Source organism: Dipodomys spectabilis, unplaced genomic scaffold (genome assembly GCF_019054845.1).
Source record: "Dipodomys spectabilis isolate Male_0828 unplaced genomic scaffold, ASM1905484v1 ptg000053l, whole genome shotgun sequence".
Taxonomy (NCBI): domain Eukaryota; kingdom Metazoa; phylum Chordata; class Mammalia; order Rodentia; family Heteromyidae; genus Dipodomys; species Dipodomys spectabilis.
The window spans coordinates 14,372,948-14,386,199 of NW_024870730.1; the positions used below are offsets into that span (position 1 = coordinate 14,372,948).

At 40.0% G+C, this 13,252-nt stretch overlaps 1 protein-coding gene across 6 annotated transcripts in view; it reads right to left on the minus strand.

Annotated features, from left to right (window-relative positions):
* Positions 1-6,224: 6,224 nt before the first annotated feature.
* The window catches only part of Orc3 (origin recognition complex subunit 3), a 50,834-nt gene continuing 43,806 nt past the window's right edge, over positions 6,225-13,252 (minus strand). For all 6 annotated transcript variants that reach the window (XM_042679517.1, XM_042679516.1, XM_042679513.1 and 3 more), the window contains 4 exons: positions 10,220-10,361; positions 8,425-8,541; positions 7,515-7,594; positions 6,225-6,629 (listed from right to left, as the gene is read on the minus strand). In XM_042679517.1, coding sequence (XP_042535451.1) covers positions 6,524-6,629; positions 7,515-7,594; positions 8,425-8,541; positions 10,220-10,361 — 445 coding nt within the window. In that variant the 3' untranslated portion in view covers positions 6,225-6,523. The remainder of the gene's footprint in view (positions 6,630-7,514; positions 7,595-8,424; positions 8,542-10,219; positions 10,362-13,252) is intronic.

The window sequence follows — 13,252 nt, forward strand, 5'->3', positions numbered from 1 at the left end:
TTGACCCAATTAGTGAAAGTATGTTTTCTTGGTGACTGGCAATTATTTCATTGTTGAGAACAAGCCCAAAGGTAGCACAGTCTTTGCACAAGATGCCCAGGCTGTTTTTCAGTCCATTAGTATTTGAGAATATTGGTTACCACACAGGGTAGAAAAATCTGCTTTTAGAAGTAGTTGGATAAGAGATTGTCAGTCTCTCAACAGTACTAGCACTTTGGGCCAGATCATTGATTGGGGTAGGCAGGGTGGTGGGGAACGACTTATGTGCTGAGGGTTAAAAGCTTACCAGTATCTTGCCTTGGTTATTAGATTTCAGTTGTACCATCCAGCACGCCCCCCTTCCTCCCAGTGGCAACCATGTTCCCTAAATAGCCTTTAGCATGTCAATTTGCTTTATTAGGGAAAATTTCACAAAAAAGCTGAAAAGAACAGTTTTAATGATCCACTTATTATTACTGTATTTGTTTTATGTAATTTTAAATAATTTAATTTTTAATATGTTAACTTAGAACATTCTTCCAGGAATAGTAAACTTGTTTTTTGTCAGTTCATATAATTTAGTGCAGTTAACAGTTTAGAAATTCACCAACACATCAATAGTACAAAACTAAGCAACATTATGTTATCTGCCCCCTCAGGAAAATAAAACATACTATGATTGTCAAGGTTAGATGTCAAAGTTTTAGAACAGAGGAAGAATGTGAACCTGAGTACAGGAAAAAGCAACTGCTCAGTGACACAAAAGAAAATCCCAAAGAAAGTCCACTTTGACATTGTCTTAAGTAAACTTTTATATAACTCCAATACTATTATTTCTCTAACATCAGATCCATATTCACATTTTCCTGTGTGCGGTACCAGTATTTTCCCCACCCCTCCTTCAAGACCAGGTCTATTGTCTTGAATATTTATTTTGCTTTATCCTGGTTATATGATTTCTGCCTTTGAACAGATTATAAATTACAAGCTAAGTCTAAACTTTTAGTTTTCTGGTTAAATTTGTCGATAGAGGTTTTGCTCTGATGTCCGCATGAAAACGTGGCATGGCTTTTCTAGGATTAGTGTTTAGATGGTTGGTTATTCTGTAAATGACTCCTTTTAGTTTTGTCTTTAGTCCATTTATTTGCAAAGTCACCAAGGAATTTTACAGTATTAAGAAAATCTATGCGTTAGCTGCTGCTTCTGAGGTACCAACCTCTTGCTGCTGGCCCCATTTTCACTTCCCTGATCTTAAATAATAAGCATGTCCTAGAGACTGAACTTAGGCTCCTTAATTACTTAAATGCCTAGTTTGTTTTGTTAAAAGATCTCATCTAGGGCTGGGATGTAGCTCAGTGTCAAAGTGCTTGCCTAGCAAGTGCAACGTCCTGGGTTCGATCCCCAGTACCAAAAAAGAAAAGACAAAAAAAAAAATACAGTAAAGATCTCATCTAGTATGTCGGATGACATCTCCACTTGGATGACAAGACATCTCAAAATTATATCTGAATACAAATCCTTATTTTTGCCTCGTTTCCCCCCGCTTACTCTGTATTAGCTTCCCATCGCAACAACAAAACACTTGTAAGAATTAACTTAAAAGGTCCTGTAGTTTTGGACGTTCATTCCATCAATCATGACTGCTTTGGGTCTGTGGCATGGTAATACATCATGGATGCATGCTGGAGCAAGTTTCATCAGCCAGAAAGCAGAAGAGGGACACAAGACTTGCCAGCATGGCTCAAATGTCCTAAGAACCTCTATGTAGGCTGTACCTCCTAAAGGTTCTATCTACCACCTTTCAAAAACACTACCCTGGAGACATGGACTTGGGGGGGAAACTTAGCCTAACGTGGCAAATCCTTGATTTTTTTTGTTTTTTAAAGCTAACAAGTACCTCAAGCTAATAAAAATGTAGTATGAGGTGGACACCGGTGGCTCATGACTGTAATCCTAGCTACTCAGGAGGCTGAGATATGTGGATTGCCATTCAAAGCCAGCCCAATCAGGAAAGTCCACAAGACTCTTACCTACAGTTAACCACCGGAAAACAGGAAGTAGCTCTGTGGCTCAAGTGGTAGTGCTGACCTTGAGCTGAAGAGCTGAGAGACAGCGCCCCAGATGCAGAGTTCAAGCCCCATGACCCCCCCCCCCAAAAAAAGTATGGGTTCACCTAAAATTTAAGTCATTTAAGACCAATCATTTAACTTTTTTTTTAAACCTCATATATGTCCAAATAAGATCCTTGTGCCAGCCACAATGACTGTTTACCTGAGCTTTTTCATTCAAGATTAGTGCTCTTCTACTTTGAGCCATGTACTACTTCTGGTTTCCTGGTGGTAAACTGGAGATGAGTTCCACACTTTCCTGCCAAGACTGGCTTTGAACAGTGATCCTCAGATCTCACATCCTGAGTAGCTCTGATTACATGTTGATCACTTCTACAGTTTCTGTTGTAGCCGGAATACTTTCTGTTGTAAGACGTTCGCTGCCACTATGGAGTTTGATGGTTAGTTTTAACATTAAATGTACTTAATACTTGTAATTAATGGGAGTAATCATGGCAGAATCTAAAAACTAACACAAATTTCACAGAATTATTGCAGGAACTATAAAATGTAAAATGTACAGGAAGAAAGGTATATATATAATTGGCAAAGCCAATGAGTGCTAATTTTTCTCAATCAGAATTTAGGGAAATTGGTTAATGAACTCAATATGGACCATGTAGAAAAATGAAAGTTACAAGGAAAACTTAAAGAATTATTATTATATTGCATTGAAAGTGGATTTAGGAAGCGAATAGCTTTTTTAACCTACTTTACATCTAAACTCCAAATTCATTAAATCTCCTAAGTCAACATGGAATAGACAACAAAATATGCTCACAATTGGTAGTTTTAACTCAACTGACTCATTTTTACCAGCCTGCTTTCACTTACGCAAGTTTTAAATTCCTGTTCCTTGGACTTCTCCTTTTGAGGAAACAATGTCTTTTGCAGCCAGATGCTAGTGGCTCCTCCAGTAAACCTAAACTTAGCTATTCAGGAGACAGATCTGGAGGTTCAAAGGCAACCCAGGAAGAAAAGTCCACAAGACCTGTCTCCAAAATAACAAGCAAAAAGCTGGGCTGTTTGTCATAGCTCAAGTTGGATAACCAGGAGGCCCTGAGTTCAAATCCCAGTATCTCCAAAAGAACAAATGTTTGCAGGGTAGGAGTGGTGGCTCAAGCCTGTAATCTTAGCTGCTTGGAAGCAGAGATCAGACCATAGTTTGAGGCTGGCCTAAGCAAAAAAAGAAAGTTACAAACACTCCATGTCAGCTGATGTCTGAGCGTGGTAGTACACACCTGTTACTTCAGCTGTGGGGGAAGCACAAGTAGTTCATGACACAAGATGGCACAAAGTGAGACCTTTCTTTGAAAATAACCAGTGCCAGCTGGCTGGTGCTGTGGCTCAGACAACACAATGCCTGCCTTGCAGCCCCTGGTTCAAACTATCACAATCCAGCATGTGTCCAGCACATAGGCAGACCCACATTCACCATGCCCCAAACATCCCAAAGCCTATTCTGCTGGGCTGTCCTTTAAAGACTCCCTGCCTCAAAGTACCTTTTTTGTTTTTTGAGATAGTGGTAGGACTGTAACTTTTTAAAATTTGCCTGGAAAAATCCGTTTCCTTTTCTCCAAAAACCTTTCTCATTATTTAGCTACTTCAGTGAACTGAATTTACAGTATCAAAAAGACCACCCCATGCATGATGCAGAGACACATCGTTGGGAATGACAAGAGATCTCTACCAATGCCTGCATCATACGCATAAACACAAGGACAGAAAGGAAAAAGCAAGCTGGAATGTTCAGAAATTTGCTGAGTTTGAGTTGTCCTTAATTATAGATTTGTTTGTAATTAAAAGGAACCCCAGAAAATCACTCAATATTCTTCTAAGCAAGAACTGCTTCCCAGGGGCATAAGGAGAAGTAGACAAAGGGCAGAGGGGAAGGCCTACAAAGGCAGAACTAGGAAAGGAAGCCCGGGGGAAAAGAGGAGAGGGGCCAAGGGGCCAGAGGAAGAATGAGAAATTCATTCTCCCTTCTACCAGATTCTCTTCTAAGGGTTGACTCCCAGCTGGAAAGGGTCTCCACCCCCTAAAATCTCATGTTTTTGTTCCCTCAGCTCCCAGGAGACTATAGCCCCAGACTGGGTTCTAGGCCCTTTTAAGTACTGGAAACCAAGACGGAGTCTCCTCACTTGGGCTATGCGGGACGGGCTCACTTTCATGTTTAATTCTTACATCACTTTTGTTCTTACCCTGTTTCTTCCATAATTACCTCTTCTGCTTGAGTGAGATGAAGGCAAGGATCTTGGATGGTTTCCAAGTGCTGTTCTCACCTACTCGTAAAAGACGAATCAGTAGCTCTTAGTGAGAGACTCACTTCTGTACTTAGTACTAAAAGTATCTTGCTTTGTATTGCTGATTTTAATGGTTTTTAAACAATTTTATATAGTACTCATTAGTGTCATTTGAATACCAGAGAAAACCAAGTTTTCCATGGTGATGATGTCCTCATCAGTATTGGAAAACCTTTCCCATGGTTGACTCTTCACATAATTAAATAGATAGAAAAGCCTTGAAATAATCTATACAACCTTTACAAACATTACTGAAACATGAGTTGAGTGTCAGTGACTCATGTCTGTAATCCTAGCTACTCAGGAGGCTGAGATCTAAGGATGGCTGTTCAAAGCCAGCCTGGGCAGAAAAAGTCCATGAGACTCTTATTTCCAATAAATTGCTCAGAAAAAGCTGGAAGTGGCGCAGTGTCTCAAGTGGCAGAACACTAGTCTTGAGTGAAAAAGCCAAGTGAGAGTGAGAGGTCCTGAGTTCAATCCCCAGAACAAATAATAAATAAGACTTTAGGATGACAGGCTCAGCCTTTTGCTACAAGGTATCAAAGCCTGTATTTGTCTTAGTTACTTTTTAAGGGTCATAGTTTTTTGTCAGCCGTGGGGCTTGAACTCTGGGTCTGGGCACTGCCCCTCAGCTCTTGAGCTCAAGGCAAGCACTCTACCACTTGAGCCACAGTGCCCACTTCTGGCCTTTTCTGCTTATGTGGTGCTGAGGAATCCAACCCAGGGCCTCACGCATGCAAGGCAAGCGCTCCTACCACTGAGCCACCTTCCCAGCCCAGGGTCATAATTTTCTGTGCATATCATAAACTAAATTTCAAGTTGACAGTCCCCCGAGCATGTGTGTGTTTAAATTCTGCTGACTGAATAAGTTCTGGCATTTTTTGTTTAGGTGAATTAGGTGAAACACGATGCTATTCTGGTTAACAAGACTACCCAGAGCTCTATAGGGTCTGCTTGCAGTTGATTCTTCAGTTGTGGGGATCTTGGGGCTTCCTCTCCCTCTCTCTCTTTTTTTTTTTTGGGGGGGGGGGGTCCAGTCATGGGGCTTGAACTCTGGGCCTGGGTGCTGTCCCTCAGCTCTTCAGCTCAAGGCTAGCGCTCTACCACTTGAGCCACAGCGCCACTTCCGGCTTTTTTCTTTTTGCTTATGTGGTGCTGAGGAATCAAACCCAGAGCTTCATGCATATAAGGCAAGCGCCCTACCACTGAGCCACCTTCCCAGCCCCCTCTCCCTCTCTTTACTCTCTTCTCTTGAATAAAGTTAGTTATTCATTGAAATTACCTTCAAATTAAATGGTGTGTGTGCCTGCCCCTTGCCCCCCACTACCAGTTTTTTTGGTGTGGACATGTACTGCCCGTACACCACCCAGTCACATTTGCATAGTGCTTTTCATATGTTATTGAATAAAGTCCCACAATGCTCTCTGGGATAGAACATTAAATAATGAGCTTTAGGTTTTGTAGTCTCATTATGTCTTGATGAGTTCTTGCCATGGAAGAGCTCCATATGTCACTGAAGTCTTGGTTTCCTTACCTGATTTTTACATGTTTAGGATGTGATTTGTAAAGGCCTTACTGGCTTTAAGACTTAACGAGCACTTATCCAAAAGTTGAGTGTTTAAGGGTAAAGCCAAACAGCCTGAATCTTGTTAAGTTGTAAGACTAAAGGACACAGGAAGTCAGAGGCAGTTTTTGAACTTTTGTAGTCAACCACTAGAAGAAACAAACCTGTAAGGCATTCATTCATATAAAATATACTCAAGTGACGAAGGCCATTGCACAAAAACCAGGGACAAGGCTAGAATATTACTATACCAGTCACACATATTCTAGATTCCTGGTTCAATATATTTATTAATTTACACTGTACTGTCAAGACTGACCCACCCATAACTTATTAAAGACTGTGAAAAGTACAACAAGAATGAAAGTTTTAGTTATACTGTAAGTATGCTATTTGTTGTATTCTAAAGTACATCAAAGATGTTGTAATAACCATCTGTTTGGGGTTAGCAGTGCACATTGTGGTGATCACACATGTCTCTCCTCACCAGGAGTCTCCTTTGGTGACTTACATGAACAGCCTCCCTTTGCCCTTAAGTTAAATGGGATACTTGGGTCACTCATGGTTCCTTAGCAGCCGCCCCATGTTAGCCTTGCCACATGGTCAGTCTTTTGTTTTGTAGGTCTGATGAAGCCTAAAAGTTCTAGTTCAGAAACAGCTCTAATAAACCGAGCACTGGAGACTCTAGGTAAGGAAACTGACCATGTTAAATTTTGACAGAGGTTAAAATTTCAATGTTAAAGAAGTAGTAGTTGAATTATATACTCCTCAAATTAGCATAAATAACCTTTAACGGAAAACATTAAATGCAATTAGAAGATACTGTCAGTAATATACAAATGGAAAAGTGCTTCCTGAACACTTACCCAAAGTCTAAATTTTAAAAGAATATAAAAACTGCCCTCCCTCACTTTGAAACAAACATTAGAAAAGTAGAGAAATGACTACTTCTGGTACAGTCCCATTAAATTCAGAATATTTAGAAATTTAAGTTTTTCTACAATGGCATGGTTAATGCTAAAAAGTTAACTTCTTATCTAGGTGCTAATGACTCATGCCTATAATCCTAGCTACTCAGGTGGCTGAGATCTGAGGATTATGATTCGAAGCTATCCAGGGCTTGAAAGTCAATGAGACTAATCTCTAATTAACCAGCAAAAAACTGAAGCTGTGGTTCAGTGGCAGACTGTTGGCCTTAAGCAAAAAAGCTCAGGGACAGTTCCCAGGCCCTGAGTTCAAGCCCCAGGTCTGAAGAGGAGAAAAGAAAAGTTAACATCTTTACAAACACTAGTACAAATCTACAGAAATAACAAAACTTTTTTTCCCTTCTGGTGCTAAGCCTTGTGCATGCAAAGCAGTACTCTACTACTAGCTACAATTTCCAGTCCAAGAAACTATAGACACTTAAAAAAAAAAACCAAAAACAAAAACTGTACTTTTGTTTTCATTATACTTGTTGATGCTTGCTACTGAGCTATCCATGCCCACCCTTGCCCTCCCCCACAATAAACTTCTCATACTCAATTTGAATACTCTAGACCTGATTTTTTTAAAGGATACTGGATAATTTCGTTTCTTTCTTCTGAGGTGGTAGCATTCCCATCCATTTGCTCAGCAGCTGTCACAACTGTTGCAAAAGCCTTTTGAGTACACAAGACAGAGGAAAACAGAAATATCTAAAGTCACCAAATATCTTTTACTATACTCTTTGATGTTTCCATAATAAGCTATATTTAATACTGTTGGTAGCTGGTATATTTTTTTCATTATATGAAATGTCACCTCCTTAAAACTGATAATCATTTCAAAGCAAGTTATACATTAAAAGATAACACAATGGCTCCTGAATAATCTTGATTCAGAAAACCACAAAGTATTCAGAGAACCGAAGAAACAAAAGAGAATCAAAATTAAAAGGCCAAGAAAACCCTGTATCTTCTACCTTCAATTTCATTTACCCCAGAAAAACTGGCCTATTTTTCTTAGAAGCAGGTAATTGGGGAATATTTTTAATGGTGAGAAGACAAGACTTTCTACAGAGCTCAGATCTCTGTAATTGTATTCTGAGGAAAAAAATATTTTAAAGAATAATGACAGTTGTCCATCACTCTCAAGCTTACTCTTGCACTTCTTGACTGTTAATCTTTTGTAGTCATTTCAATTTTTTTCTTTTATGCAAAGAAAAAAATGCTAGCCAATAACATACTTACTTTGTGGAGTACCACAAAACAGACCTAAATTGTTTAGTTTTCCTTAATGCTAACAGATCACATATTTATTTTGATCTGGCCTGAATGCAGAATTGGCTTGGTTGAGGAATGCAGGATCAGAGAGCAGATTGGGAGTGAGGATTGCTGAGCTTCTGAAGAATGAAGCAGTTTATGCTTTCCAAATAAAAGAAAATATTCCAGGGAAGTTGCCATGGGTAAGGTAGCCAAATCCAGAGTTTGCTCTTTTCTTCCTGACATACCTCTGACCAGTCCACAAGGTTGATTAGCCTGCTACACTCCAGGTGCAGTTTGTATGCTATGCAGATGTCAGGGGCGATATTTGGAATGCAGCCTTCTTCACTCTTTAGGGCTTCATTCTAAAAAAAATGGTAAGCTAAAGTGATGATTAAGAAAAATGAGGCATTAGTCAACCCTTCCTAATATCTCTAGTAAACTAGTAATAATCTGGTTTCTTTAGTCAATGGACTCATTAGAAATTTAAAGCTCTTATTAAGCTTTAGGTCTTGGTCATATCTCTCTAGCTCCTAGTCACTGGAAAAATTTTCCCAGGACAGAAGACAAGCATATTTTTCATTTTAATCATAAATTATTTTCTGAAACCCCATACATTTCTAGTTGTGATATCTAATTTAGGGAATCCTTTAACTAGTAGAGGTATAAGTTATCTCGAAGACTATTCTATCAACATCGTAAATCTTAAGCACTGTAGAAGCCACCAGTATCTTTTCAACCTACAATATTTAAAATCCATAGTTCTTACTCAGAACACAATCATATATACAAGCTGCCCAAGCTACATATCTTCCCCACTGAAACCACATCTGTTTTTATTTTCTGTGATGCCACTACTAAGATTGTGTGAGTTTTAATCTGTACCTTATATATTAGAAGTAATTGAAGCCTGGCGTCAGCGACTCACATCTATAATCCTAGCTACTCAGGAGGCTGAGATCTGAGGGTCTCGGTTCAAAGCCAGCCCAGGCAAGAAAGTCTGTGAGACTCTTATCTTCAATTAACCACCAGAAAACTGGAAGTGGCTCAAGTGATAGAGCACTAGCCTTGAGCTGAAGAACTCAGGGACAGTGCCCAGGTCCAGAGTTCAAGACCCATGGGGGAAAAAAAAAAAGTAACTTGCTTTATTCTTCCTTAACATGCAATTAACAAGTTTCCTACTACCCCTCACTGAAAACCAGATTTGTGTTTTCCTACTACTCAGTGTTGTCCTGCAGTAGATAGCATGCTGTGCATTCTGCAATGGGAAGCTAGTGGGTGAGGACACCTCACAGACTTCAGTGGGTCTTTTTTTTAAAATTTCATTTTATTGTATAGAGTTACATGAGTAAGGAGTATACTTCTTGTCAAACATTGTTTGGTGCTGGTCCTGGTGCTTGGATTCAGGACCTAGGCGCTGTCTGAGCATTTTTTTTTATAGCTCAAAGCTAATTTTCTACCACTTGAGCCACAGCTCCACTTCTGGCTTTTCTGGGGGTTAATTGGAGGTAAGAGTCTAGTGGCTTTTCTGCCTACACTGGCTTATGTCTGAGTAGCCAGGATTACAGATGTGAGCCAGTGGTGCCAGGGTCAGTGAGTCACTTTTAAGTAATTTTTGCAGAATTACTCTAGGGACTTAAACTATTTCCAAATTACTTAATATATGTGGTTATAATTTATATTAAATAACAATCTCTTCAGGAGACATTTCCTTTTTTCACAAGCTCAAGTAGCATTATTTCCTCAGTCCTGTCACAAGATCAAGTAGCATTATATCCTCAGCCCTGTGCCTAGGATCTGGCTGTATCATAGGAAAGGAAGACAGTTCATGATATGGTCAAAAATATGTAGCATCACCACTGATTGGTGGTTTTCATTGAGTTAGAAAATCCCTCTAAATTGAAAAGAGGTCTTAAAAAGATATGAAAGATACAGCTCCTACCTGCCAGTCTTTGCTCATTAAACCAGAACTGCAAACAAGAGTATTTTGTGACGATAAAGCACCAGGAGTGAGCTTCAGTTGAGAACCAAATCCCTCCTTACCTTTAGATAGTAGTAGGGGTTGTTGAGTGCTGTGTGGAGGGCGATTCTGGGAGAGGCATTCAGATGCTCCCGAAGGGTGTGGGCTGCGCTGAAGTACACCACCTCGTGGAGAGGCTGGGTCTCAGGAGGCAGAAGGTATTCTCTGAAATAGCCAGTTAGCTTTTAGAGACAGACAGACAGACAGACACACACACACACACACACCTGAACAATCTATTGAGAAGGCAAAACCAACAAGAGCCAAATAAAACAAAACTCAAATATTAGATCTAGTATTTCATTCAGAACTACATCTCATCTATATATCTATATATTTTTTTGGGAGGTCCGATCGTGGGACCTTAACTCTGGGCCTGGGTGCTGTCCCTCAGCTCTTCAGCTCAAGGCTAGCGCTCTACCACTTGAGCCACAGTGCCACTTCCAGCTTTTTTCTTTTTGCTTATGTGGTGCTGAGGAATCGAACCCAGGGCCTCATGCATGCAAGGCAAGTGCTCTACCACTGAGCCACCTTCCCAGCCCCTCATCTACATATTTTTAATAATGTCTTTACTATTTTTCTGAACCAGGAGCAGGGCTTGAACTCAAGGCCTGGGCACTGTTCCTGAGCTTCTTTTGCTCAAAGCTAGTGTTCTACCTACCACTTGAGCCACAGCTCCATTTTTGGCTTTTAGAGGAGTTTATTGGAGATAAAAGTCTCATTAACTTTTCTGCCTGAGCTGGCTTTAAACCATTAACACTGAGATCTCAGCTTCTTGAGTAGCTAAGATTACAAGTGTGAGCAGGAAGTGACCAGATTCCTGGATATTCTTTACAAAAGTTATGCTCTAAATCTTTAAAATCGAATTTAAAGTATGAATAAGTAATTTTTAGCAGTATTGGTACTTTGAACTCAAGGACTTATGCTTGCTAGGCACTTTCTACCACTTCAGTCTTGCTATAGTTATTTTTTGGTAGGATTTACAAGGTGGGCCTTGGACCATGAATGCCTCCTGCACAGCTTGGCTTCTTTGTTGAAGATGGGGTAGAATCTCACTAACTTTGCTCAGGTTGGCTCCAAACTTTGACCCTACTGATTTGTAGCTTGGATTACAGGTATCAGCCAGTGTCTGCCTTAATGAGTTTTTTTTCTTTCATTTGCATTTATTTTAGGCTAAATGTATTTCTGTGCTGAAAGTTATTTTCTTCAGTTTCTTCTGGAGTATCTTTTTCTTCTGTGTTATCTCTTCTTCTGGTTTTTGCTCCTTTTCAGTCATGATCAACTCAGTGTGGCAGTGGAAGCTCATATATGGGTCAGTCTGACCATGTGTTCTTTAAGTATCCTGGTCTTGCTAGCTTTCTCACCTGGATTCACTCAATGACCAGAGAATCTACATCTAAATTTTCAGTTCAGGATTACTCTATGCACTTTTAAATATATGCAGCAGAAATGCCGCACTTTTGGGGCCCTTGTGTTCAACCAGTTAGGCCTGAGCATACTTGCCACCTTTTTAAGAGTGACATCTTAGAGATAGCTAGTAGCTGTTCAGATATGCATATCCTCCATACTTCAGGCAGTTCTTTCTTCATGGAAACTCAAAGAGCTGTGTGGTTTTCTCAAGTGGGATCAAGAGAGTACCAAATCACTTTCACAAGTCATGCTAGGCAGCTTACAGAAAGAGGAATCTTTTTTTTGTTTGTTTTGTTTTTCATTTTTTTTTATTGCTGTTAATTCAAGGAAAAAAGGTTGCATAAAATCCAATCTGTCTAGAAATATAAGTGGCCTTTCCAGTACATAACATTTCAAATATCAAAGTATATGGTAAACATACAAATAAGGAGAAGGCAACATACCTCCTATATACAGTACAGTATTTTAAATCATAAAATAAGCTCCATAAAGTACAACTGGCAAGTGACTCGCACTGCGCTTGCGCATACGTGGCTCATCAACACTCTCACCTGAGCAACTCAACTGCAGCTTAACAATTTAATAATGTGGTCCAAAAATACCCAGGTCAAATAAAATATATTTAATCAAAATAATTTCCTTTGCTTGAATTTTTTCTTTCTAAATTAAAGCTCTCATCTGCCCCTTCTCCCCCCTTTCCCTTTCCTGTAGCTCCCCACCCTGAAAGTTTCACAATGTACATTGGTGCTATAAATAGAAATGCCACTTCAGAAGCATCCAAGTGAGCTGCTTTTTGTCTTCAAGTTTTTCTGTCTGTCTAGCAATGTCAGGCTTCTGACCCAAGACCAAGCATGACGTTCCTCCGCTACACACCAGCACAACCCTCCACAACAAAGACGCGTCAGAAAGAGGAATCTTAATGAATTTCTTACATTCATTAGAAAACCAAAATAATCACATTCTCTATGTTTTTTACCATAGCAAACATTTACTCTTTCTTAATAGTATTAAACACAAGGCTTAAGCCTAAAATTGAGAATTTAGGAGAGTCTTTTGGGAGGATAATGGCTTAGTTGCCATTTTTTCAATGGGTACAATACCTCAGGAAGTTTTTTTATTTTTATTTTTTGGGCAGTCATGGGGCCTGAACTCTGGGCCTGGACGCTGTCCCTCAGCTCTTCAGCTCAAGGCTAGCACCCTACCACTTGAGCCACAGCACCACTTCCGGCTTTTTCTGCTTATGTGGTGCAGAGGAATCGAACCCAGGGCCTTATGCATGCAAGGCAAGCACTCTATCACTGAGCCACCTTCCTAGCAGCCCGAGTGTTTTTTATAAACAAGAATTATTTACTTTAGGAAGAAACAAAGGCTAAATTTCTTTCTTTTTTTCTTTTTTGGTCAGGGGCTTGAACTCTGGGCCTGAGCGCTGTCCCTTAGCTCTTCAGCTCAAGACTAGCATTCTACCACCTGAGCTACAGTGCCACTTCTGGTTTTCTGATGGTTTCTTGGAGATAAGAGTTTCACGGAGTTTCCTACCCGGGCTGGTTTTGAACCATGATCTTCAGATCTCAGCCTCCTGAGAAGCTAGGATTACAGGCGTGAGCCACCGGCGTCTGGCACAAAGGCTAAACTTCAATTTCACAGTA